The sequence below is a fragment of the Calidris pugnax genome, unplaced genomic scaffold (assembly GCF_001431845.1).
Source record: "Calidris pugnax isolate Ruff unplaced genomic scaffold, ASM143184v1 scaffold210, whole genome shotgun sequence".
NCBI classification, from domain to species: domain Eukaryota; kingdom Metazoa; phylum Chordata; class Aves; order Charadriiformes; family Scolopacidae; genus Calidris; species Calidris pugnax.
This window is the reverse complement of record NW_015091004.1, coordinates 561,206-588,334: the sequence shown is the minus strand read 5'-3', so window position 1 is coordinate 588,334 and position 27,129 is coordinate 561,206. Positions and strand designations below refer to the sequence as shown.

The following is a 27,129-nucleotide window of genomic DNA, read 5'->3' as shown; positions in this document are numbered from 1 at the left end:
GTGGGAGGTATCCCTGCCCATGGCAGGGGCGTTGGAACTAGATGGTTTTCAAGGTCTCTTCCAACCCAAGCCATTCTATGATTCTATGATCTCTGTGGTCTGAGGGGACAACTGAGACTGAACCTCGTATTTTATGCTCCATTACATATTTTTGTGGCTGACCAAAGTGCCATGACCCTTTGCATGAGTCTGGATCCCAAACAGAAGGAGCCATCAAGGGTTTGACTGCAGAGATTACTGATAGCTCAGAAGAGTTCATCTGCCCTTTCCTCTTACCCTGAGGGTCTCCTGTTCTGTCCTCAGAGAAGTTATCTGAACATCCATGTCTCCAACCGGATAGCTCAGAAGAGTTCATCTGCCCTTTCCCCTTACCCTGAGGCTCTCCTGTTCTGTCCTCAGAGAAATTATCTGAACATCCATGTCTCCAACCACAATGAAATTTCTTGAGGGTGTTTTAATTTGTTACTCTGGTGTTGGAGTTGTTTGCACCAGACTTGCATTCCCTGGCCCTGGCCAAGGGATAAAACAGGACACGTCAACAATGGAGAGGAAAGTCCTATAAAATCTGACTAGCATGCTGAGGAGCTCGTTCTCCATTGAACACTGAGCGACTCCAATGACTCAGCACAGGAAAGGGTCACCGCGCTTGGCTTTACAAGTAAAGAGAAAAAAAAACCAAACCAACAAAACCGAACAATCTACAACCCAAAGCAGTGAATCATTAACTAAAAGGTTATGACAAAGCAGCACAGCTCAACAGATAAACCCACTGGGTTCCTTCAAAAGCATCTTCAGGCTACCGAAGGGGAAAATCTCTTTTAACAACCCGTACTCTGACCACAGAAACATGGCTTTGCGGCTTTGCTGTGCTTGGATTTTCCTCCTCCTCCTTCCTGGCCCCTCGGATGGAGGGAAGCTCCTGGTGGTGCCCATGGTTGGAAGCCACTGGCTCAGCATGCAGCCGGTGGTTGAAAAGCTGAGCGAGAAGGGACACGAAGTGGTGGTGCTCATGCCAGAAGTGAGCTGGCAGATGAAGGCGGCACAGGGGTACACGGTGAAAACGTACCCCGTGACCCAAACGTTAGAAGAGCTGGATGCTGCCTTCCTCGAGTACGTCGCCACTCACCTGCAGGCCCGGCCTTTCCCGCTGAACGTTCTGGCCCAGTACAACATTTCCGTGCACGTTTTCAGTACGTTCTTCGTCCAGTGCAAGGACCTCTTCAGCAGCAAGGAGACCCTGCAGTACGTCAGTCAAAGCGGCTTCGACGCCATCCTAACAGACCCCGTTTTTCTGTGTGGAGCAATACTTGCTAATCATTTTTCTCTTCCGTATCTGTTCTTCATGAGAGGATTTCCTTGCAACTTACACTACGAAGCACCGCAGAGCCCAAGCCCTCTGTCCTACATCCCAAGGCTGTTTACCTTCAACACGGACCACATGACTTTTTTCCAGAGAGTGGAAAATGCACTGGTTTCACTCCTGGAGCTTGAGTACTGTAATGGTTTCTATGCAGATGCTATAAAATTGTCCTCCGAAGTTCTTCAGCGAGATGTATCCCTGCTAGACCTCCTGAACTCTGCTGCTGTTTGGCTCCTGAGATACGACTTCGTGTTTGAGTACGTGAGACCAGTGATGCCCAATATGGTCTTTATTGGAGGTATAAACTGTGCTCAGAAGAAAACGTTGCCTAAGGTATGTTCTTTTTCCTCCAATTTATACATTTGCCAATGAAATGTGATTACATCGTTTCTGGAAGTTTAGCGCTATTGAATTTTTTCTATTTCTGGTAATGATTTAATACAGCCAGGTTTTGGCAGTTGTTTTCCACTGGCTGAAATAAAATTACCTTGATTAAGGCAGATGACTTATTTGAAGTCTTCAGTGAATTTACATTTTTCACCAATCAGACACAGTTTTGATTTAATTTTTGTGGACTCTGACATATATTTCTTTCACCTGACCAGGAACCCATGCTCTGAGAGTCATCTTTTGTTTTTCATTCTAGACTCAGCAAAGTCAGTTAATTTGCTTTGATTGTGTTTTCATGACATATGGTTTCCAAACTGCCTGTCTTTAAGTTACATCTATTTGTAAATCATGGTGAAACATAATTGTCATAGTGATATGGGAAGAATTAATCTAAAATGTGCATTTGGTGAAAGACACTTGTATGCAAAACTCACCTAAGTCTTTGTACCTATTTCTTCAGATTTGCTTTTACCAGAGTTGTAAATCATGGTGAAACATAATTGTCATATTGATATGGGAGGAATTAATCTAAAATGCGCATCTGGTGAAAGACACTTGTATGCAAAACTCATGTAAATCTTTGTACCTATTTCTTCAGATTTGCTTTTACCAGAGTTATTCTGCAGGGCTTTTAAAGCTGATCTGGAAACTTAAATTGAATTTGGTAGTTGCCATATAGTCTCCAAAACAATTAGTAGTGCTAGAGATTTCTTCCCAGGCATAATGCAGGACACAAACGCCTTTCCTTTGAAATTATTCCCTTGTGAATTGTGGTCACACAATATCAGTGCACAATTGCAATACAGTATCTTTGAGCTGAAGGGGTTTTTTTTTCTTTCTTCTTTCAGCTTTGTTTTATACTCTTTGACAGGTTTATGCAGAGTCCACTGAACTCAATAAAGAATAAGGCAAATAAAGAATGATATTATAAATTAGAACAGTAGAATAATATTATAAATAAGGCATTCTCTCACATGAGGCTCAAGAGAGTGGCATTTAAATTTAGGGATTTAAGAGACAAATTCTTGCTGGTTGCATGCCATACGTCTTTACTTTTACAACCTGAAGGTCAGAGCTTGCTGCAGGGGTGGAACAGCCCTGTCCTTATTTTATACCTGACATCTACCATCTTCATGCTGACCTTTGTCATTTGGTGGAAATCATGTTTTCCAGATCTTGAAAAACCTCATGAATTCCTTCTGTATTCAGTCTAGCTTTTCTCGTTACATTTTCTACAGACAGCAGAGGAATTTCTCCTATTTCACTTTGAACAGTGCCCAGGAGCAAGGTGATAACGCAGGAGGTAGAGTGTAAGCAAAAGTGAAGTGATTCATGTAGGAAAAAAAAAAATCTACCTATCCATACACAGCGGTAAGCCTTGGGTTGATCATTACTGTTCAGAAATATAATCATCTGATAAGAATAGATAGTTCTCCAAAACCCAGTAGCCCATTGCTCAACAGACAAGAAAACAAAAAGTCAGGATGACTTGGAAAGGCTGGCAGCGTGAGTGGTCCCTCGAAAACAAAAAGTCAGGATGACTTGGAAAGGGAGAGAGAACCAGAGATTCAAAATGAGGTTTCTTTTCTCAGATAAGGGGTTTAAACCCCAGACTTTTCTGTTACACCACTTTCCACAGGCAGAAAAATCAGGCATTGTGGCCTCATTCCAGAGTATCACACACGGTCCCGTGGGAGTACCTGCTGTAGAGCTGAAGGCATCAGGGTGGTGAGGAGCTTATGCTTTTGCAGAACGGGGCATCTGTGTTTTATCCCTCACAGAGATGGGAATTAAATTGCAATTCCCTGGCATTCCTGAGCCACAAGCATTTTCTGCAGCCTCCAGTCTCAGAGGGAGTAGGAGAACTGGCCCTGGGGGGAAAGCAAACTGCACTTTGACTAGATAACCAGGCTGGCTGCCTCAAGCTTTGTTTCCTCTTGTCCCACTTTGCACAGGCATCTGTCTTAGTAGAAATTACATATTCATTAATAGACACATAAATCCAGTTGCCAAGTCCCGATGCATCTGGGGGTTTAACACAAGGCTGGAAGGAAATCACACCCAAGATCTTGACTGAGCAGAGGTCCTGTGCCAGCCCACCCTCTAATGACTCCAGAAGGACCTGAAGGCTGGCAGTTTAAGGAGCCATGAACTCAGACTGTGAGCCCTGAGACACTTTGAGAAATACCTCCTCTTCAGCCAAAGTTAATGAAAAGTTGATTTCAGGTCCCTTCCAACTCTAAAAAATTCAGTGAAATTCAGTGAAGTTCAGAAACGTAAGCTACAAAAATAAAGTTCATATGATTGGATCTAAGCAAAGTTTAGAAACGTAAGCCATAGCAACCTTTCAAAGCTGTTCGGGTATTTTTTTAACCTAAAACACCCATCACTTATTTAAACAGCTGGTTAATTTAAAACACTGAAATTTAAGCCTCAAGCTTTGTTTCCTCTTGTCCCACTTTGCACAGGCATCTGTCTTAGTAGAAATTACATATTCATTAATAGACACATAAATCCAGTTGCCAAGTCCCGATGCATCTGGGGGTTTAACACAAGGCTGGAAGGAAATCACACCCAAGATCTTGACTGAGCAGAGGTCCTGTGCCAGCCCACCCTCTAATGACTCCAGAAGGACCTGAAGGCTGGCAGTTTAAGGAGCCATGAACTCAGACTGTGAGCCCTGAGACACTTTGAGTAATATCTCCTCTTTAGCCAAAGTTAATGAAAAGTTGATTTTTTTGGGCAGCTCGTAAAAATAAAGTTCATATGATTGGATCTAAGCAAAGTTGCAGTCCTGAGTAACATGCTCTAGCTCTAGGCAATCCTGCTTCAGCAGGGGAGTTGGACTAGATGATCTCTATGGTCCCTTCCAACTCTAAAAAATTCAGTGAAATTCAGTGAAGTTCAGAAACGTAAGCTACAGCAACCTTTCAAAGCTGTTCGGGTATTTTTTTAACCTAAAACACCCATCACTTATTTAAACAGCTGGTTAATTTAAAACACTGAAATTTAAGTAAAGTAGGATTTAAATAGGTAGTTAAGTGAAGGGGAAGTATAAGTGAATACAGACCCTGTGGTTTGTCCCTCCAGCACAAGGATTAAGAAAGCAGGTCCTGTTCTGAAACCCTCCTGCCAGAGCAGCATCTGGGAAACTCTGATAAGGAGACATTTCTAACTGGTTTTTCTGAAATTTGCCGGCAGAGTGGAATTCAAAGACTTTGGCAAGAAACCAAAGGATACAGTAAGCAGTACCAGAGCATGGACACATATCTGCTCCACCCAGACGTGCTGCCAGCCCACCCTCTAATGACTCCAGAAGGACCTGAAGGCTGGCAGTTTAAGGAGCCATGAACTCAGACTGTGAGCCCTGAGACACTTTGAGTAATATCTCCTCTTTAGCCAAAGTTAATGAAAAGTTGATTTTTTTGGGCAGCTCGTAAAAATAAAGTTCATATGATTGGATCTAAGCAAAGTTGCAGTCCTGAGTAACATGCTCTAGCTCTAGGCAATCCTGCTTCAGCAGGGGAGTTGGACTAGATGATCTCTATGGTCCCTTCCAACTCTAAAAAATTCAGTGAAATTCAGTGAAGTTCAGAAACGTAAGCTACAGCAACCTTTCAAAGCTGTTCGGGTATTTTTTTAACCTAAAACACCCATCACTTATTTAAACAGCTGGTTAATTTAAAACACTGAAATTTAAGTAAAGTAGGATTTAAATAGGTAGTTAAGTGAAGGGGAAGTATAAGTGAATACAGACCCTGTGGTTTGTCCCTCCAGCACAAGGATTAAGAAAGCAGGTCCTGTTCTGAAGCCCTCCTGCCAGAGCCAGCAGCATCTGGGAAGCTCTGATAAGGAGATATTTCTAACTGGTTCCTCTGAAATTTGCCGGCAGAGTGGAATTCAAAGACTTTGGCAAGAAACCAAAGGATACAGTAAGCAGTACCAGAGCATGCACACGTACCTGCTCCACCCAGACGTGCTTGTCATAGAATCACAGAATCATTCAGGTTGGAAAAGACCCTTGGGATCATCGAGTCCAACCATCAACCCCACTCTACAAAGTTCTCCCCTACACCATATCCCCCAACACCACATCCTAATGACAAACTGATCCAAGGATGGTGATTCAACCACCTCCCTGGGCAGCCTGTTCCAGTCTCTGACCACTCTTTCTGTGAAGAATTTCTTCCTAATGTCCGTTCTAAACCCACCCTGTTGCAGCTTGAAGCCCTTCCCCCTTGTTCTACTGCTATTTACCTGTGAGAAGAGACCAGCACCAACCTCTCTACAATGTCCTCTCAAGTAGTTGGAGAGAGTGAAGAGGTCTCCCCTCAGTCTCCTCTGCCTGAAACTAAACAGTCCCAGCTCCTTCAATCACTCTTCATATTCTCCAGGCTCTTCACCAGCTTCGTTGCCCTCCTCTGCACCTGCTCCAGCACCTCCATATCTCTCTCTTGGATTGAGGTGCCCAAAATTGGACACAGCACTCCAGGTGTGGCCTCACCAGGGCTGAGCACAGGGGCACAATCACCTCCCTACTTCTGCTGGCCACACTATTTCTAATCCAAGCCAGGATGCCATTGGCTTTCTTGCCCCCCTGGGCACACTGCTGGCTCATGTTCAGCATCTTGTCAATTAGAACCCCCAAGTCCTTTCCAGCCACCCTTCCCCCAGTCTGTACCAATGCAGGGGGTTGTTGTGGCCCAAGTGCAGGACCTGGCACTTGGTCTTGTTGAAGCTCATCCCATTAACGTTGGACCATCGATCCAACCTATCTAAGTCTCTCTGTAGAGCCTTCCTATCTTCATGCAGATCAACGCTCCCACTTAACTTGGTATCATTTGCGAACTTACTGATGATACCTTCTATGTCATTATCAAGATCCTCAATGAAGGTGTTTTCAAAAGCCTGCCTGACCCAAATGTCACTTTGTGTGACTTCAGAAGGGATCCCCTCACGTCTGTGAGGTAGAGCCTTCCTATCTTCATGCAGATCAACGCTCCCACTTAACTTGGTATCATTTGCGAACTTACTGATGATACCTTCTATGTCATTATCAAGATCCTCAATGAAGGTGTTTTCAAAAGCCTGCCTGACCCAAATGTCACTTTGTGTGACTTCAGAAGGGATCCCGTCACGTCCGTGAGTCCCGTTAATTTGCTGATGTGGGTGGCTACGTTTAGTAAAGGAAGCTCTTCATTTTCAGCACTGGAGCAGTAGTCATCACTCTGTTCATGAACCAAAGACTGAGGGGGCTTTTTTTGGTGCAATATTCAAGGTGTTGATGAACCTAGTGACACTTCAGAGCAGCTTGGTATCCTGTCAGCATCTGTCTACTGTGCTTTGGTAAAGGATGTTGAGCACCTTTAATGCTGATAAAACTGCTCATCTGCCTCGTATTGCAGTGGCAAAATACACAACATCAGGCAAGTCAAAGCAGTGCCTGACTTTAAAAACTTTAAAAAATGAAGTTTAAAAACTTTAAAAAATGAAGTTTAACCGTTGTGCATTGTGCATCTTCAAGGCACAGTATGTTTCAACCTGAAATGGCTGCTTTAACCAAACAGTTTATCTTCCTGTCCTCTTCAGCTTGCTCTTATCCACATCCCTCTGCCTCCTGTATTCTGAAGAAGAGCTATTGAAGAGAGCTGTAAAACACAGTTCTTTCATCAAAAGTCCCCTCATATCAAACGGAACTACTGCCTTTGTTTCCTTTTCTGTAGGAAGTTTGTCGTCTGGTTAAATTAAAACACTTTCTATAACGTGAGTCTAAAGGTACTGTATTTGACTGAGGTCTGTGCACAGAAATCTAGGAAGGCTGTAAGACTATTAAGTTTACAAATGCCAAACACATTGCCCTGTAAAAGTTAGGAAATGTTCCAATTGCAGTTATCTGGGCGGCCTTAAATGTCACCTGTCTTTCTGTAAGGATACAGTCATTAATTGCAGGATCAGAAACGATCTTTTTATTTCAATATGATTTCTATTCGCTGCTTAGAAAAAAAGCTGCCCTAGAAATTATACGTGTTCTGTGGTTTGCTTAGCTTTCTGCTGCTTTTTGCTACCACGAAGACGTAGAGTAAGATATTACTTTTCCAACGTGCTGCTCCTATCACAAGGAGCTGCTGGAGTATCCATTTGCCATCCCCTTCCCTTCGTGCCACTCAGTTTGCTGCCCAGGTTAGAAGAAGTCTACGCATCACAACCAGCCCAACTCAGAGATAAGCAGTTGGAGAGAGTTTTAGCTGTTGTTTAACATTAATTTTCTGACCTTTGGTATACAGGAGGAAAAGCCTTTCCTCCAAGCTGGCATGGGGCTCTCACCCTTGGAGACCCCTGTTCCTCAAACTACTCTGGTGCTGCTCTGCACACACAGCAGGAGACCACCAGGCCCTTCAAACCTGAAAGGCGTCCAGGTGCCCTTTGCTGCTGCAAAATGAACAACAAACACATGTAAACCTACCCTGTTATTTTGAAAAACAAGCCAGTGTGTTAATTTTCTGAATAATAATTACCCAGCTTAGGATCTGACCTCAGCCGATTCTCTGTTAACCTACGAGCTCCGTCCTTTCTTTGCCTGTTTATCTGTTCTCTGTTTACCTCTAATTTATCTTTTTTTTTTTTTAAATCCTGTCCTTCCTATTGCTGCCTCACCTTTTCCACTGTTTTTACTCTGATGGTCTGGTACAAAAAATAGGGAGTCTGTTGAGTCCATAAGAAACTGTAGCCATATTATCAAGAGACTTGTTCTCTTACAGACACTGGAAGATGAACTTTGTATTGTCTGTTTTCAGCTGGATAATTTTGCTGTTGAAGATCATACCTAAGCCTCTAATTTATCTTTTTTTTTTTTTTTTTAAATCCTGTCCTTCCTGTTGCTGCCTCACCTTTTACACTGTTTTTACTCTGATGGTCTGGTACAAAAAGTAGGGAGTCTGTTGAGTCCATAAGAAAGTGTAGCCATATTATCAAGAGACTTGTTCTCTTACAGACACCGGAAGATGAACTTTGTATTGTCTGTTTTCAGCTGGATAATTTTGCTGTTGAAGATCATACCTAAGTGCAGAGCAAAAAACCACCAAGTAGCAAGTTCCAGATGGATTTGGTCAGCTCCTGTCACAGCAGTTGCAATAAACTCTTTCTCTCCAAATTTCTAGCATTTAATCAGAATTATTTGGTCAGTCTCTCGCTTTCAGCCTGTGCCTTGCAAAACTGGCTCTCCCCTCTCACTCCCCCGTATTTGACCCTCTCTAGAAATTAGTTCTTCAGGTCCAAAGGTGGTTCTTCCATCCGAAAGACTTTGGTCTGGCATTGCTTTTGCTTGCAGAAAGACAAACATTCCTCCAGCAAAGCCCTGAGGGGCTCAGTTCACTGTTTCTAGAGGATAGCAGTGAAAACCAGCAAACAAGGGGTCACACCACCCTAGTAAAGCTTTCTTTGGAAACCCAAGTTGGGCTGTTACCACCTAGTTTCTTTATGATGGCCCAGCAGTCAGTTCCTCCCTCAGGAAACATGAACTCTAGGGACAGCTTGTGCCTTCCTCTGAGTAGATTCAAACCCACAGGTCCAACCACCAAGTTTCTGGCTGATTTAATCAAGAGAGGATCTCTCTTCTTATCAAAGTTGGGCTGCTGCTCAGGAGAGGAGAGGTGAGTTTGCAGCTCGGTCAGGGCTCAGCTGAAGAGGCCCAGGAGACACCTATACGTGGTGTCTGTGAAAAGAGGAGAGCTCAGAAACCTAGTTTGCTTGTTGGGCTTTTCTCTGTGTGCGTTATCAGTGGAATTAGTAAAAGATAGCATATCTCCTCCTAAATTTTGTCTTGCTCAATATATCAAAAGAGTTTTCAGGACAGTGACCAAAGACCAAGACTCCTTCTTTGTGTCCCAAAAGGTCTATGCCAGTCTCCTCCTTTCCCTTCACTTCCCCTGAACCCATCATTTAGCTCTTTTTTTTTTTTTTTTTTGTCTAGTACCATGGGGAGAAAAGCCAAACAGGATTGTCCTTCTCCTCCTCAGATTTGGGATTGCATGGCACGTCCTGGTAGCTGTGATATATTCCTAAAACATACAGGTTTGACTCCTTCCAGGAAGTGGGAGTTTTAACATCAGCCTTCTACATACCTACTAGGTGTTCTCAGTTAGGCTAATCCATAAAAGAAATGATGTTGAAATTTACATTTATTCTGCTGGGTGTATTTTAAAGGTTGCCCTCTGAAAGCAAAACCAGGCTTATTTTCTCACTGGGCACTTACCAAGGCAACGGTATTAACCACAATTATTATTACAAGATGACATCCCTGGTCTTAGTGTCATGAAAGAAGGAAAGTGCTGACGTAATTCCAAGCTCAAAAAAATAACAAAAAGTACAAAGGCAGGCACCTTTTTTCAAGAACTATTTGCTCTCCTTCCCCGTTGTACAAGCAATCGCAATGTTAAAGTTTAACCACAACAATATTGGGAAGTTAAATATTTATTTCTGCAGTCAGGAAGTTCACCGCAGAAAAGTTAAAGCTCGCGTGGACCTTCATATGAAAGACTGTGGCAGATGCCTCCAGAGCAGAACTCTCAATTTTTTTTTCCACCCAAATGGCTCTTACATTTCAGTGTTTTTACCAACTTACCGGGATACTTCTTCTTCTTCTGACATCGTCTTTAATCTTTGCTGAAGGTGGAAAGATCCTGGTGATGCCTCAGGATGGAAGTCACTGGCTCAGCATGCGCCCAGTGGTGGGGAAACTCCAGCAAAACGGACACGAAGTTGTTGTGGTTGTACCATCAACAAGTTTGTACATGAAGCCAAAGGAGCCTCAGAATTATACAGTGAAAGTATATCCAGTACCTTACGCAGAGGAAGATTTCGCTGCTGTGCTCAAGTCATTTGTTGATGCTCATTTTATTGAACAATCCCTTTTGAATGTTATTATTACCATGTATCGAAGCATATCAGAAATTTCCAAGTTCTTTTTCACCACCTGTAAGAGCCTTTTGCACAACGAAGACATGATGAAGTATCTGAGGGAGAGCAAATTTGACGTGGTTTTCACGGATCCAGCCCTGTTTTGCGGACCAATCATTGCTGAGTATCTTTCAGTTCCTTCTGTCTACTTCTTGCGGGGTCTTCCTTGCGGGATGGATTTTGAAGCTACTCAGTGTCCAAACCCTCCTTCCTATGTCCCCAGACTTTTCCTAAATCATTCAGATAGGATGACGTTTGCGCAACGGGTGAAGAACGTGCTGGTCCGCATGCTGGAGTTTGTTTACTGTAAGCCTCTATTCGTTCCGTTTGAAGAACTTGCATACGAGATAATTCAAAAAAAAATTACAGTTGCAGACATTCTAAGCCGTGGATCTGTTTGGCTACTCAGATATGATTTTGTGTTTGAGTTCCCGAGACCGGTGATGCCAAACATGGTTTTTATCGGAGGGATAAACTGTGGTGAGAAGAAGAAACTGTCTCAGGTATAAAATTTTAATTTTTTTTTTTTAATTGAAAAGGCAAGAACGTAAATGTTTAAACATCCTTACGTCAGAACCTAACTGACAACATTTTGGCATTTAAAGATAGAAAGATGATGAGAAATCCTGCATGGTGCAGAAATGTTATTTCCTAGTATCCACCATTCAGATTAAATCACATCCTGGTAAACCTAAAGCCTTATCAGATATGAAAATTTACGTGACGTGTAACTTTTATGCAAATGATAAGCTGGTTTGTTGAACTGAAGATCACCTGCATCTTGATGACTTGCAAAATTTCCTCCCAAACAGGAGCCAGACCTGTTAGCTTCCATTTCAGCTAAGTTTCTTACGCCATGTCCATCTCCATAAGAGCTGTCCCTGTGACCAAAGTCTGCTTTCTGTCTGCCCCATGGTGTCCTCCCTTTCCAGGTGTCCTCCCTTTCCAGGTGTCTCATGGACTGTCCACCCATACTTCTGGGTACCCGTTCTCCTTTCACAGATACTGAAAGCTATAGGACTTAAGATTTTAGCTATTCATCAGTTCTTTTTCTCTCATGTCCATCTGCCAGATTAATTAATTTACATCTTTCCCATTATGTCAAGGTGTCAATATCTAATCCCCAAGAGATTAAAATGTAGAAGGTTTAAGAAGGATAGCCCTTCTTTCATACGCTATTTAATTAGGTTTTAAGCTTTTCTGGGTGAGGATATCTTCTGCAAATTCCTGTTCAGTCTTTTGGGGACCAACCAGGTCTCTGAATCAAGCATATTCTATAGCAGATTGAAGCAGGAAAGGGATATTCAAGTATTGCAAGTTGTGAGTACACCTGAAACAGAGTAGTATAGAAAAAAGACCTAATATCCTCCACTTTTGTCCAAATAAGTATGTTTAGTGCTTGTGCTGGAAGTGGCAGAGCCAATCCTCTTACCAGGATAGTCTCTAGTGCCACTTGGTTCTCTCTAACTGGTTACATCTGTTCGAATGAAGGAGAAGGAGTAGCAGATGCTCACAAGGGGTCTTTCAAAAGGACATGGAGTCAGGAGCAGGAAAGATTGCTGATCAGATGTTGGAGACCCAAGCAGATGTCTGTAAATGCCCCACACCAGAAATTCATGACTCTCTTTCTTCATCTGTCAGCCTAATTTGAACACATCTTCATCTTGTCTAGTGTTCATTTGCCAGCCTTTTCAGATGTGAAGAGCAACAGATCTGTTTCTGTGCATCACCTTCTCCTGAGCTGTTTGTAAAATTCCCATTAGGTTAATCCTGTGTTCTAAACTACCAATATGGGGACAGTGCAGGTGATGGAGCTGGTTGCTCTTTTTTGAGTGCATGTTCTCTAGAAGGTCAAAGCTTTCCCACTCAGGCTTTAAAATAAGTGTACAGAAACTGCATGTGAAAGAAAGCTCCACCAGTGATGTGGAGCCTTGAATGCCCTGGAGGAGCAAATGGTATCCCAAAGGCACCCGTCACCTACTTATAAATTTCATAGAATAATAGAATCATTCAGGTTGGAAAAGACCCTTGGGATCATCGAGTCCAACCATCAACCCTACTCTACAAAGTTCTTCCCTACACCATATCCCCCAACACCGCATCTAAATGACTCTTCAACACATTCAGGGATGGGGACTCAACCATCTCCCTGGGCAGCCCATTCCAGTGTCTGACCACTTTTTCTGTGAAGAATTCTTTCCTAATGTCCAGTCTAAACCCACCCTGTTGCAGCTTGAAGCCCTTCCCCCTTGTTCTTCTGCTATTTACCTGTGAGAAGAGACTAGCACCAACCTCTCTACAATGTCCTTTCAAGTAGTTGTAGAGAGTGATGAGGTGTGCCCCCAGCCTCCTCTGCCTCAAACTAAACAGTCCCAGCTCCCTCAATCGTTCTTCATAAGATTTATTCTCCTGGCCCTTCACCATCTTCGTTGCCCTCCTCTGCACCCGCTCCAGTTGGTGACCTCCATAGGAGGGAGCGGTGCAGGAGCCTGCCAGGGGGTGGAAAGGTCAGAAATTCTTTTCTAAGAACAAAAGAGAGATTATCACCAACGTTTTAGAAGCCAGCAATTTACAGCTGAGAAGGATCTGGGACCCAAGAGTTGATGAACTCTTGCAGTCATGAACTGAACTGACATTGGCCGTGACCTCGTGAGTGAATTAATGAGTTAGAAACGTGGTGTTGGTTTAGGTTATCTGTGGTACAACGGTGAACCGCAGTTTTGCAATTTAATTTTTATACCCCACTGGATAAGAGGTTAGATGGAAGTTAGAGGTAGGGACGTCTCTTAAAAAAAATGCACGTTTGCACCAATTAAAAAAAAAAAAAATTCATTTTTGTCAGTTGTACCAACAGATTTTGGTTATTAAAAAAAAAAAAGGCAAGAAACAAAACCCAGGTGCTTCAACACTGATTTCCCATATTTATCTTTACTATAAGCTGTACAACTTTTTCAATGTACAACTTGCCTCAGCTTCATTAGAAAAGAAAACACTTATAAAAAAAATACCGAATGACTACAGTCTGTGACAGCTCTGTTGGCCTTCAGCGGCGCAGAGAACTCCAACACTAGGTGGAAAAGAGTAATTTTGAGTGTGCTTTTTGCAGACCTGGTACTACCACGTGGGCTCAGCAGTGTTTCTCTCTATCTTCTCAGTGTATGCATTTCTTTTCCCATGCACCTTAGAGCGTGTTGTCAGGCAACGTCAGCAAAAAGTTGCTGGGTTGCTGATGGCAAGAAGTGCCATGAGGCTGTGGTCCTACTGTGGGAAGAATCACAGAATCTTCTAGGTTGGAAGGGACCTTCAAGATCATCTTGTCCAACCGTCAACCTCACTGACAAAAATAGACACCCACACAACAAACAAGGAGCATCATCACTAAACCAGACCTCCCAGCACTACATCAACCCCTCTTTTGAACACCTCCAGGGATGGGGCCTCAACCACCTCCCTGGGCAGCCCATTCCAATGCCTGCGAACCCTTTCAGGGAAAAAATTTTTCCTAATATCCAGCCTGAACCTCCCCTGGCGCAACTTGAGGCCATTTCCTCTTGTCCTGTCACCTGTGACTTGAGAAAAGAGACCGACCCCCACCTCTCTACACCCTCCTTTCAGGGAGTTGGAGAGAGCAATAAGGTCTCCCCTCAGCCTCCTCTTCTCCAGGCTGAATAACCCCAGCTCCCTCAGCCTCTCCTCATAAGACTTATTCTCCAGACCCCTCACCATCTTTGTTGCCCTTCTCTGGACCCGCTCCAGCACCTCAATGTCTTTTTTATGGTAGGGGGCCCAAAACTGGACACAGTACTCAAGGTGAGGCCTCACCAGTGCCCAGGACAGGGGGACAATCACCTCTCGGGCCCTACTCGAGGCCCACAGCCATGAGGCTGTGGTCCTACTGTGGGAAGAAGAAGAGAAGGCTGAGGCGTTGAGCTGTAGCATCAGCTCGGGCAAGCGAAGTGTGTGATAGGAGACACACCTTTCTTGTCCTCATGCCAAGCCACTTTTGAAGTGCAAACCTCATCTCTTTTTATAACCATTTATAACCATCTCTTTTATAAGCTTTTATAACCATTGGTCACCTACTGTGAACTCCGTTGCGTGCAAACTCCTGAACACCCGAAATGTGAGGCGAGCCAAAAGGGCAGAGGTACCACCAGAAAGCCTTGCCAAGTGGTGTGTTTGCAGAGGTGGAGCACAGCTACAAAAAGCTTGCGAACCACCCCTGCCTGGCCTCTCTCGGGCACGAGCTCCTGCCCGTCCAGCTCACAACATGCTGGTGGCAGTGCTGCTTCTCTTCTTGTGCTGCCTGGGTCCTGCCGGGGCAGGGAAACTGCTGGTGGTCCCCATGGAGGGCAGCCACTGGCTCAGCATGAAGGAGGTGTTGGCGGAGCTGAGCAGGAGAGGACATGAAATAGTTGTTGTTGCACCAGACAGCAAAATGCTGATCGATTCCTCGGGGATGTATGAATTGAAAACGTACCCCGTGCCTTTCAAAAAGGAAGAGATGGAAGAACTTATACGCTCATTTGGTGCGAACTGTTTTAGCGAAGAGCCTTTTCTGACCAGATTTTTGAATACTTGGGATAATTTCCGAAAGACCTCTGCCATGTTCCAAGTCTCCTGCAGTTCCTTGCTGTACAACAAAGGGATGATGGAATACATCAAAGAAAGCAAATTCGATGCCATCTTTACAGATCCCCTGACACCCTGTGGACAGATAATTGCTTTGCACTTTTCTATCCCTTCTGTTTTCTTCTTGCGGGGCGTCCCGTGCGCTATAGACATCCATGCTGCTCAGAGTCCGAGCCCACCATCCTATATCCCACGAATGTTCTCACTCCATACGGACCACATGACGTTCCCTCAGAGAGTGAAGAACTTCCTGCTTGACATTTCAGAGTCTTTCACCTGCAGAATGGTCTTTTCACCGTTCGAAAGCCTGGCCTCAGACTTTCTCCAAAAGCCGATGACGATTACGCAGCTTTTAAGTCACGGATCCATTTGGCTGAAGAGACTTGACTTTGTCTTTGAATATCCCATGCCTATAATGCCCAATATGATTTTCATTGGAGGCATAAACTGCGGACAGAAGAAACCATTATCTCAGGTCAGTGACTGGCTGGGAAAGGTATCATGAGGGAAAAGTTCTGGCAGTTGTACACCTGCATGATCTGAGCGCGGTTTAATTTAGATTAATGCATTCCGTGTAGACAATCCACATGAAAAACAGAGCAGAAGAACGAGATGTGATTCCACCTCCTCTCCTTGGGTCTCCCCATCACGGGGATTTTGTTAGGATTTTGTTAGATGTACAATACACATGCTGTATTGTGTTTAATTCCAGCTGAAGTCAGGTATAACATTGGAGGCATAAACTGCGGACAGAAGAAACCATTATCTCAGGTCAGTGACTGGCTGGGAAAGGTATCATGAGGGAAAAGTTCTGGCAGTTGTACACCTGCATGATCTGAGCGCGGTTTAATTTAGATTAATGCATTCCGTGTAGACAATCCACATGAAAAACAGAGCAGAAGAACGAGATGTGATTCCACCTCCTTTCCTTGGGTCTCCCCATCATGGGGATTTTGTAAGGTGTAGGGACCACATGCTGTTTAATTCCAGCTGAAGTCAGGTATACACAAACGTCATCTCGCCCAGGAATTGAGGCAAAAAGGGCAGGTGAATTACAACAGCTCTTCCAAAAAAATCTATGCCTCACATAAGAAGCAGTAGAATATTTCTTCAAGAGCGTTAGCTCCTTAACCAGTGACAAAAATAATGCACTGGGTTATGCGCAATAGCATCTTTTCTGTAACAGTAGTCTTGTGTGTGAGTCGAAGGCCGATACTTTGTCCTGAAAGTTGTTGGTCTAACAACAACTTCCATCTCAAAAACTAGACAGGTGAATTCTCAACTGCGTTTTTAGGAGACATCCAGTTTGGATAGGGAAATGGTGGGTGGTTGCTTGGGCATCTGTGGTCTAAAAAGTACTTGATAAAGGCGTGCATGTGATGTACAGGAGCTTATTGCTGCATGTGATGTACATTCTTGTTGCTTGTGCTGTAAGCAGGACAGCCTCATGTGAAGCTGGAGATTAAGTGGAAAAGGAGATATAGGAAGAGACAGCTTTCCTCAGCAGATGACTAGAATCATAGAATTGTCTAGATTGGAAGGGACCTTCAAGATCATCTAGTCCAACCATCAACCTAACTCTGACAAAAACCATCACTAAACCATGTCCCCCAGTACCATGTCAACCCGTCTTTTGAACACCTCCAGGGGTGGTGCCTCAACCCCTTCCCTGGACAGCCTATTCCGATGTCTGATAACCCTTTTGGTGAAAAAATTTTTCCTAATCTCCAATCTGAACCTCCCCTAACGCAACTTGAGGCCATTTCCTCTTGTCCCATCGCTTGTTCCTTGGGAGAAGAGACTGACCCCCCCTGGCTACACCCTCCTTTCAGGGAGTCCTTCAGGGACTCCATGTGTTGGAGCAGGTCCCTCACCATCTCCCCTTAGATTATGGGGGCTTCATTCTGCTCCTCACCCCTATCTGCTGCCTCAGGGGTCTGGGTACTCAGGGAACAACCAACTCTACTACTAAAGACCAAGGCAAAGAAGGAATTAAGTACCTCAGCCTTCTCCTCATCCTTTGTCACTCTGTTACCTCCCGCATCCAATAGAGGATGGAGACTCTCCCGAGTCCTCCTCTTGTTTCTAATATATTTATAGAAATTCTTTTCATTGTTCTTAACATCCAGGGCCAGGTTAAGTTCTAGTTGGACTTTGGCCTTTCTAATCTTTTCCCTACATAGCCTACATAGCCCCTTTTTCCATAAATTCTCCTTTTTTTCCCTGAATTGTGACCGTATCTCTTTGTCCAGGCAAGATTCTGGCTAATAGATCAGAATCTAACTACAGATGGTTCTGATTCATTCTGATGAATCTGTAGTTAGTGTCATCCAACAGTTTCAGCAATAAATTATATTGTTTCCTAGAAAGGATAAACTTTTATGCTTTTTGAGCATTATTTAAAAATAAACAGACTCTCCTCTACTCTTCCCTTGAGATTATTTCACTTGCCAGCCTTCTGTTACTCTTAGGGAATGGATTCCTCCTGCCTATCACCACTCTTACTCTTCCCCCAAAATTCATAGGCATTTGTGAAGCTTCACAACAAAATAGATTTGCATTTTAGAAGCCTGGCACATCTTCCCCAGAGGCAACCTTATCTAGCCTTAGTCTCTGCTTTGCTCCTCCCGGTGATGCTGCCCATTGAAAGTAGTGTTTATTTCTGTTAAGCTGCAATCCCTTCTTATCTCGTTTTTTTACAAAAGTCTCTTTCAAATGGCCTGTCACCCTCCCACATGGCCACTTTTATCAAGGTGGTGCTTCTTCCTATCTCTTCTGTCCATCAGAGCTGCTTAATGGCTCCTCGGGGACACAGTGGGGCAGATCCTCTGGGAAAGCAGCATCCTGCCTGCAGGTGAGGCCGTGTGGCAGCTCCAGATTAAAATCAGACTTTCCTCTGAAGAAAAAGCTCGCTCTTATTCTCATCTTGCTCAGGGACTAAAGACTGTAGTCCAGCAGCAACATTCATTGCAGAAGCACTGATTCTTTGGTCCTGATTTCTTGTTGTCTTCCAACTGTGTCTCTGAATCAAAGGGCAAAATACAATCCTGCAGCTTGACAAATTTATCACAAGTACTTGTTAACTGCTCAGACTCTTCCAGTTTTTCATCTGAAGCAATAACACCACCCCTTACCATTTAAAATCAATTCCTGGCCTGAAACAAGTGGGCTGTTACTGGCTACTTTGAGATTTGTACATTTGTATATGGACAGGCTTTCCTGTATTTAATTAGAGTGGCTTTTCCTCCCTGTTGCTCCTAGAAGAAAATGGTGAGAGGCACAGAAAGATCGGTCAGGATGAGAACGAAGAAGTGTTGTGCACAAAACCACCAGATTTGGGGGTTTTCCTTCACTGATGCAAGGCTTTGCTGCAGTGTGGCTAATTATAATAAATTTGTACCCCGTGATGAACCTCGCAGCAGTGCTGAGCTGTCTGTCAATCACAGAGCCTCCTCCTGAGGCTATGCACAGATATTGTGCTGTATAGCAGCATAATTTTATAATATCACAGAATCACAGAATCTTCTAGGTTGGAAGGGACCTTAAAGATCATCTTGTCCAACCGTCAACCTCACTGACAAAAATAGACACCCGCACAACAAACAAGGAGCATCATCACTAAACCAATATCAAACATTACCTCAGCAGGCATTTCAGAACAGCTGTAAAATGCTTATCAAAAAGATGGAAAGAAAAGAAGGGAAGCGAGAAATGAGAAATTATTTTAATGCTTGCTTTCAGCAAGCCCAGTTACTTCCAAGTGCCAGCATTATTATTAAAAAAAACTTGGGATTTTGTTTTTGCAAAGTCTGATTTTCTTTTCAATCTAACATCAATCAGTCCTGGGAGCCAATCTGAAAGGACACATCCCAAGGGAGCCTCAGATACCAAGCCCCGTTCTGCCCAACCCAAGCTGATTTATCACTTTCCTTAAATGATTCATCAATACCTTGAATGGCTACTGGTGACTGGAAAAGCAGGATCGTTAAAGGGGAATGTGGGAATCTGGCAGGGGGCTGGGAGTCTACTTAAAGTCGCTTAGGTCAGGGTGTGTGAAGAGACTTTGGATTTCTAGGAACATGGCTCGTGTAGGTAGATGCAGAAGCTTAGTTTCGGCAGGGGTTTTGGTTTTCCTGTCTCTGTTTTGCTTGGCGGGGGGTGGAAAGCTGCTGGTGGTGCCAATGGATGGGAGTCACTGGCTCAGCATGCGCTCTGTGCTGGTGGCCCTCAGCCAGAGAGAGCACCAGATCGTCGTGGTCACACCAGAAGTAAACCTGAACGTGAAGGCGTCTGGATATTACACTCTCAAAACCTACCCCGTGCCTTTAACGAGGAAAGAATTGGGAGCAAGCATGCGCTCATTTGCGAACGATCTTTTTGAAAGAAGACCTTTTCTTCAAAGAATTACTGGCCTTTATGAAAAAGTTCGGGTCATCGCCAGTACCTACGTCTCCTCCTGTACCAGTTTGCTGCACAATCAGGATCTGATGCAATATCTTGAAGGGAGTAAATTCGATGCTGTTCTCACGGATCCTATTGTACCATGTGGACAAATCCTGGCTCTGCATCTCTCTATCCCATCTGTTCTCTTCTTACGGGGGCTCCCCTGCGGTTTTGATTTGCAGGCCACCCAGTGTCCAGACCCCCCTTCCTACATCCCAAGGACATTTTCAGGCAACTCAGACCGCATGACGTTTATCCAGCGTGTGGAAAACCTAATTCTGAAATCATCAGAATTCTTTCTTTGCAATTTTGCCTACTTACCATTTGAACTTCTAGCCTCAGATGTTCTCCGCAGACCGGTAACGATGAAGGAGCTCTTAAGCCATGGCTCCATTTGGCTTAAAAGAATGGATTTTGTTTTTGAGTATCCCATGCCGGTGATGCCCAACGTAGTTTTCATTGGAGGTATAAACTGTGGAAAGAAAAAGCCGTTATCTCAGGTCAGTGATTTACTTGGTAAAATAATATTAAGGTTTGAAGAAAGAAGGCTGTTTGCAAGTACTTTCTCTGTGTATATAATTGTATGTGTGACTTTGTGGGATTTATACCTGCAGTAAGTTATACTGTAAAGACAAAGAAAGTCGGTGAAAAAACTGAGTTGATTTTAATTCACTCTCATTCTTGCAGATATTCTTCTATAGCATTAGCAGTACCTCGGCATTTTTGCTTACACAGTTGTTTTCTTTGGACTAGTTGGAAGTAGTTAATCACTGCACTCTCTGCACACACCCACCAGTGAGGGTGATCCCTGGCTTTGCAGGTAGATGGGTATTATTATCCGAAACTATTTGTTTTACTCTCACAATTGATTTTTAAAAACGACGAGTCTTTTCGGTTAATAGAACCATCCTTTCATAATTAAGAGGTGAAGCGTCGCAACGTGTCCGTCGGCTGGTTGCTTTGTCAGTGTAGGTTTATCCTTTCACCACGTGCATTCCTTACACAATTTTCTGCAAAACTGGTGGGGGTTTATGTCGGTGTGAGGCAGCACTGAGCCATCTGCAACAGCTTACGCTGCCTTCTCAAAACTTTCCTACAAAAGATGTACCTAGAGCTGCAGTAACTTTGTTAATGTCCTTAAAAACAAACAAACAAAACCAAACTAAAAAAACATCTGCAACAGCTTACGCTGCCTTCTCAAAATTTTCCTGCAAAAGATGTACCTAGAGCTGCAGTAATTTTGTAAATGTCCTTAAAAAAAACCAAAAAAAACCAACAACAACAAACTAAAAAAACTGGTGCATATTATCAATCTTCATAGTAAATTACTGTATGGTCAAAATTACTTCTGTGCAAAACTGTTCATAATCAGGGCTGATTGACTGCAAATCTTGTCTGGGCGTTAGGGGTGGTTTTGCTTTCATGGCCCTGGGGTGTGATCTCCCCGGGCTGGTCCTGAACAGTGTTTCTGAGTTGCTAATCCTGTTTTAAATGTATCTGGCAAAAAAATATGCCCTTGTCCTTCCTCCTTCCAGCCCCTACCTCATTCTGGACATGAGCAGGCAGGGTGCAGCTGCAGCCCAGAAGGACAATCCCATCCTGGGCTGCATCAAAAGCTGCGTTGCCAGCAGGTCCAGAGAGGGGATTCTGCCACTTTCCTCTGCTCTGGTGAGACCTCACCTGGAGTATTGTGTGCAGGTCTGGAGCCCTCAATATAAGAAGGACATGGACCTGATGGAGAGGGTCCAGAGGAGGGCCACGAGGATGATCAGGGGGATGGAGCACCTCTGCTACGAGGACAGGCTGAGGGAGCTGGGGTTGTTCAGCCTGGAGAAGAGGAGGCTCCGGGGAGACCTAATAGCAGCCTTCCAGTACCTGAGGGGGCTACAGGAAGGCTGGGGAGAACCTGTTTAGAAAGGCCTGTAGTGACAGGACAAGGGGAAATGGCTTCAAGCTGGAGGGGAACAGATTTAGACTGGAGATGAGGAGAGGGTTCTTCACTGTGAGGGCGGTGGAGCACTGGAACAGGTTGCCCAGGGAGGTGGTTGAGGCCCCTTCCCTGGAGATATTCAAGGAGAGGCTCGACGAGGCCCTGGGCAACCTGGTCTAGTTGGGGGGGTCCCTGCTGACTGGGGGGGGGGTGGACGGGATGACCTTTGGAGGTCCCTTCTGGCCTGGGCAACTCTATGATTCTTCCAAAAAGAGGCCTTTCAGAGAAGAGAGCTTGGGTGGCCAGTCTCACTTTTTCATTACAATGCCAAGGTATCAAGCTGATAAAGAAACCCGACCATTTCCACATATGAAGCGTTAATGATTTTCTAACCTTTTACAACTAGAAAATTATTGGGACTGGCAGGTGGGGAGGGATTTTCCCTATGCTGACAGGCCTTGTTGGAACAATTAATGATCTGTTAAGTAGCAGACCACTCATTGAAGGATCCCTCACTTCCCTAAATCCCGGTGCCCTTCAGTACAAAGCGGTGGGTGTTTCCTGCTCCGATTACTGTCTGCCAAACTGGCTGAACTTTAACACCTCTGATGCCACCCTTGCTATACCCATGATTATACATTTACCACGAGTCTAAAGATCATCCAGAGAACCGTGGCACAGATTGCTTTAGAGCGTGGAGTGGGATATATACTTTCTGGGCAGCGCTCACCAGATTTCTGCAGAAATGGTCTTTTTTGCTCGTCCCCAAGTCACGGTGACACTGGTTCTGCTCCTGTCCGTGCTGGGTTTGGCTGCTGGTGGGAAGCTGCTGGTGATACCGGTGGATGGGAGTCGTTGGCTGAGCATGAGGGAGGTGTTGGATGGACTCAGGGAGAAGGGGCACGAGGTAGTCGTCGTTGCGCCTGAAATAAGCATACATATAAAACCATCAGAGAATTTTATCATGAAATTGTACCCAATACCTTTCACAAAGGAAGAGGTGGATGCAAGTGTCCATTCTTTTTCCCGGGAAGTGTTTGAAGAAGGATCTTTTCTGGAAAGATTTCTTAAAGTATACCGAAGACTGAAAAACATCTCTGCCATATCATCCTCTACCTGTGAGCACTTACTGAACAACAAAGAGCTTGTCAGATATCTCGAGGAGAGCAAGTTTGATGCTGTATTTACAGACCCTGTAGTACCCTGTGGGCAAATATTGGCTGAACATCTTTCGATCCCTTCCGTGTTTTTTTTGAGGGTAATGCCATGTGGTTTAGATTTTGATGCCGCTCAATGCCCCAGCCCTCCTTCTTATGTCCCCAGGGTATTCACAGGGAATACAGACCGCATGAACTTTTTCCAGAGAGTGAAGAATCTGCTCGCTGACATCCCAAACTTATTTCTCTGCGATTTTGTCTTTCAACCCTACGCAAAACTGGCTTCTGAGTTCCTCCAGAGGGAGGTGACTGTGCCGGATCTTTTACACCAGGCTTCCATTTGGCTCATGAGGTTAGATTTTGTGTTAGACTATCCAAGACCTTTAATGCCCAACGTCATCGTAGTTGGAGGAGTTAACTGTGCTCACAAGAAGCTATCTCAGGTGGGTCGTGCTCTGTTTTTAATTCGTGCTCTGACAGACTTGTGTGTTCACAAGGGTGGAATTTTGTGTTGCAGATAGGAGTCAAGGTCCTGTTTGGGGTGAGTTAGGCAAATATTCATGAAAGAAGTCATTTTTCTCTCACTTTCTTCCTCACTTTCCGTTTTCTGTGCAGACAGCTGTATCTCTTCATTTATAAAGTATGCTCAGTTGAAGAGAAACTCTTCTAGTGAAGGTCTGTGATGGGACGGTCTCTCCACCAGACAAAGTGGTTCTGGACAGTAAGCCAGAGGTGCAGTATTTGTTTTACAAGCATGATGAGACAGCCTTCAAAATCTTAAAAGATCTGTCTGGGCTCAAAACCCCAGTCCTAATGAATTTGTCTCCATTTGAAAACATCCAGCACAGTGTGACTAGCAGTGAGGGGATGGATGCAGCCTTGGTGATAATGCTCACCTCTCAGATGTGGCTTGAGTGCCTCAGACACAGAAGACAGCAACGCACACAGTTCTTACTGAAAAGCCTCCTCTCCTGCTTTGTGGGAGAGCCTGGAGAATTGGGCTATTCTTTTTGGCGCCCTGGCTTTATCTCCAGTCATAATATTCAGGACTTGTGTGCTATGGGGTAAGGTCAGCATGGGATTTCCACCCATCTCCAAGTGGCAGAGGTGGCTGTGGCGTCTTACAGACATCCCCGTGCACACTGTAATTTGCCACCTGAGCTTTCATACAATCCCACTGCTGCTGGACACCATGCAAGATTTGCCAGTGACAGAGAAGAAGCCAGAATTAGGCACTCAATTGTTTCAGGAGAAGTGCCCCTCAAAGAGTGTTCAGACATCTCTGCTTTCTGCCACCACAAAGCCAACCCCTCCAATCCCCTGAGGCAGGTCTCAGGTACTGGAAGGACAGTGTAGTGCAGGTGATGTGTCCGGCAGACAAACCTGGCATCCTGCCTCCACTTTCATCAGTCTTCTCAGTCTAGAGACAAACTTAAACAGCCCTTCCACGACGCTATGGAGGCCATAGACCTCCTGGAGATGAGTCTTCAAAGAGAGAGTGAAATGGGGCAGGTCGTGACAGGGGGAAGGGAGCAGCCTGGTGATGTGGATGGGACACATCTCCTGCACTTGCAAAAAGTACAGCCAGAGGGAAGATCTCAGAAGTCCCACCCAGAGCCACCCCTGCCTCCTTCCCAGGACACTCTCTACTGCTCCTCTAAGAGGAACAGATGGGGGTTCCTTGGTGGGTCCATCAAACACCGCCAACCCGTGGCCTTGGCTGGAATTAAATGCTTATTACGCAGCCTGTGGTCAAATTAATGATTATCCATTGACCACACAGCAAATAACTTGAAGGATCAAAAGTTGGGCTGTCCCACAGATGGCTTTAAAGGGCAGAGCTGGAGCTGGTGCTTCAGTGCTGCCAGAGGATTTCTTCCCGGGCAGCGCTCACCAGATTTCTGCAGAAATGGCCCCGGTGCTTAGTGCTCGTCCCCAAGTCACGGCGATGCTGGTTCTTCTCCTGTCCATGCTGGGTTTGGCTGCTGGTGGGAAGCTGCTGGTGATACCGGTGGATGGGAGTCATTGGCTGAGCATGAGGGAGGTGTTGGATGGACTCAGGCAGAAGGGGCACGAGGTGGTCGTCGTCGCACCCGAAGTCAGCATGTACATAAAGCCAACAAAGAACGTTGTGATGAAGACGTACCCAGTCCCTTTCACAATGGAAGAGATGGATGAAAATTTCCGGGCATTTATACAAGATGTACTTGAAGAAGGTTCTTTTCTAGAAAGATTCCTTAAAATATACCAACATATGAAAAAAGTGGCTTATTTGGGAGTCTCCAGCTGTGAACACTTACTGAACAACAAAGAGCTTGTCAGATATCTCGAGGAGAGCAAGTTCGATGCTGTCCTTACAGACCCTGTACTACCCTGTGGGCAAATATTGGCTGAACACCTTTTGATCCCTTCCGTGTTTTTTTTACGAGGAATACCATGTGGTTTAGATTTTGAAGCCGCTCAATGCCCCAGCCCTCCTTCTTATGTGCCCAGAATATTTACGTCCTATACAGACCGCATGGACTTTTTCCAGCGAGTGAAGAATCTGCTCTTTGACATCCCAAACTTATTTCTCTGTGATTTTGCTTTTCAACCCTACGCAAAACTGGCTTCTGAGTTCCTCCAGAGGGAGGTGACCGTGCCGGATCTTTTACGCCAGGCTTCCATTTGGCTCATGAGGTTAGATTTTGTGTTAGACTATCCAAGACCTTTAATGCCCAACATCATTGTAATCGGAGGAGTTAACTGTGCTCACAAGAAGCTATCTCAGGTGGGTTGTGTTCTGTTTTTAATTCGTGCTCTGACAGACTTGTGTGTTCACAAGGGTGGAATTTTGTGTTGCGGATAGGAGTCAAGGTCCTGTTTGGGGTGAGTTAGGCAAATATTCATGAAAGAAGTCATTTTTCTCTCACTTTCTTCCTCACTTTCCATTTTCTGTGTAGGGTCTGGTGTTTCCAGAGAAATGCACGTCATGCTTCTGTCCTGGGGCACCCTTGCTGCCTGACCACTTCTATCTTTGTCAATGACTTTGCTCCTTCACACATGGGTATTTCCAAAGCTAGACTCAGCAGGAATGTTGCAGGTTCTGGACTCTTGGGCTGAGTAGCACCATCTCTGTGCCTCAGAAGATTGTGCCTTGGTGATGGCTGTGTGAGATCTGAGAAGAAAATCAGTCTCGATGAGCCTGAAGGACCTGTGGTGGCTTGGCAGGTCCTGCTCAACGGTGACAAAGCGGCCAAAGCTTTTCTAATAGAAACAGATGGGCCTTATCTGATACATCCACCACCTTTGCCTCTCACGCGTGTAGATTGCTGAACTCTAGTGTTTTTTAATCAACCTTTTGGCAAAACAATGAGTTTATATGTTTACTGCACAGCAAATGCCTCCAAGGATCAAAAGGGCAGATGCTGCTGAGCGTCCTTCAATCCCTTCTGGTTTTTTTTTTTTGCAGCAAACACTGTGTGGTTTAGAATTTGAAGCCACTCAGTGTCCCAGTGCCCCCTCCTATGTCCCCAGGGTATTCACAGACCTTACAGACCACATCAACTTTTTGCCATCTAGGAGGTCTCAGAGGAAAAGTCGGTCTAGAAGAAGTCTTAAGAGGCTGAGAAAGGAACAGCCCTGTCCTACAACTCCACCAGCATTCACGGTGGGGGTCAGCACAGTCATTGTATGACAAAAGAGCACACCTTCTGCACCAGTCTCTACAGGTTATTGGCAGTCCAGCTCTTCACGCCGCCGTCACACATCTCGTGGGGGAACTTCATCACACTCCTCGTTCATTTGTGCCTTTGCAGGGACTTGTAGAACTTCCCCGATGCTTAACATCATTTTTGTCGCCCTTCCATCTTCATCAGCTTTCTCACCCCAGAAAAAAAACTTAAATTAGCTCTTCCACATCTGCTTGGGGGCCACAGGTCTCCTAGAGATGAGACAGGGGGTGTTGGGGGCAGGTCTTGCTCAGGGGGAGGGAAGCAGTCTCTGCTGGGTTGAATAGTGATGAGGATGTGACATCTCCTGCCCTTGCAGAAAGTTCAGCCAGAGGGAAGCTCTCAGAAATGCAGTCCCACCCCTGGCTCTTTGCTGGGACACTCTTTACTGCTCCTCTAAGAGGAACAGATGGGGTTTATCCAGTGCATCCACCTCACAGCACGTGTCTGTGGACGGGGCTGAACTTAGTACTTGTTCTGCAGCCTTTTATCAAATGAATGATTTACCACACAGCAAATAATCGAAGGATCAAAAGTTGGGCTGTCCCACAG

At 44.8% G+C, this 27,129-nt stretch overlaps 3 protein-coding genes and 2 pseudogenes across 4 annotated transcripts in view; all 5 read left to right on the top strand.

Annotated features, from left to right (window-relative positions):
* Positions 1-382: 382 nt before the first annotated feature.
* The window catches only part of LOC106895939 (UDP-glucuronosyltransferase 1-1-like), a 47,799-nt gene continuing 21,052 nt past the window's right edge, over positions 383-27,129 (top strand). The window contains exon 1 of one of the 2 annotated variants that reach the window (XM_014955616.1): positions 383-1,693. In XM_014955616.1, coding sequence (XP_014811102.1) covers positions 848-1,693 — 846 coding nt within the window. In that variant the 5' untranslated portion in view covers positions 383-847. Of the gene's footprint in view, positions 1,694-10,259; positions 11,209-27,129 lie in introns of those variants that run through there. The other variant, XM_014955612.1, reaches the window with a different exon arrangement.
* LOC106895934 lies at positions 14,818-15,842 on the top strand (annotated as a pseudogene).
* Positions 19,417-20,533, top strand: LOC106895933 (UDP-glucuronosyltransferase 1-1-like). Its single transcript, XM_014955604.1, has 2 exons — positions 19,417-20,280; positions 20,468-20,533. Exons 1-2 carry the CDS (start codon positions 19,417-19,419, stop codon positions 20,531-20,533), a joined length of 930 nt encoding a protein of 309 aa, XP_014811090.1.
* LOC106895941 lies at positions 22,448-23,483 on the top strand (annotated as a pseudogene).
* Positions 24,713-26,455, top strand: LOC106895932 (UDP-glucuronosyltransferase 1-1-like). Its single transcript, XM_014955603.1, has 2 exons — positions 24,713-25,637; positions 26,429-26,455. The coding sequence occupies exons 1-2, from the start codon at positions 24,777-24,779 to the stop codon at positions 26,453-26,455; spliced, it is 888 nt and encodes a 295-aa protein (XP_014811089.1). The 5' UTR covers positions 24,713-24,776.

Bases quoted from the DNA above. Each gene is read 5' to 3' on its own strand.
- LOC106895933 (XM_014955604.1), top strand. From the start codon at position 19,417: ATGGCTCGTGTAGGTAGATGCAGAAGCTTAGTTTCGGCAGGGGTTTTG. The intron at 20,281-20,467 runs GTCAGTGATTTA...TCATTCTTGCAG, and splicing joins AGAAAAAGCCGTTATCTCAG to ATATTCTTCTATAGCATTAG.
- LOC106895932 (XM_014955603.1), top strand. From the start codon at position 24,777: ATGGCCCCGGTGCTTAGTGCTCGTCCCCAAGTCACGGCGATGCTGGTT. The intron at 25,638-26,428 runs GTGGGTTGTGTT...TTTGCCATCTAG, and splicing joins CTCACAAGAAGCTATCTCAG to GAGGTCTCAGAGGAAAAGTC.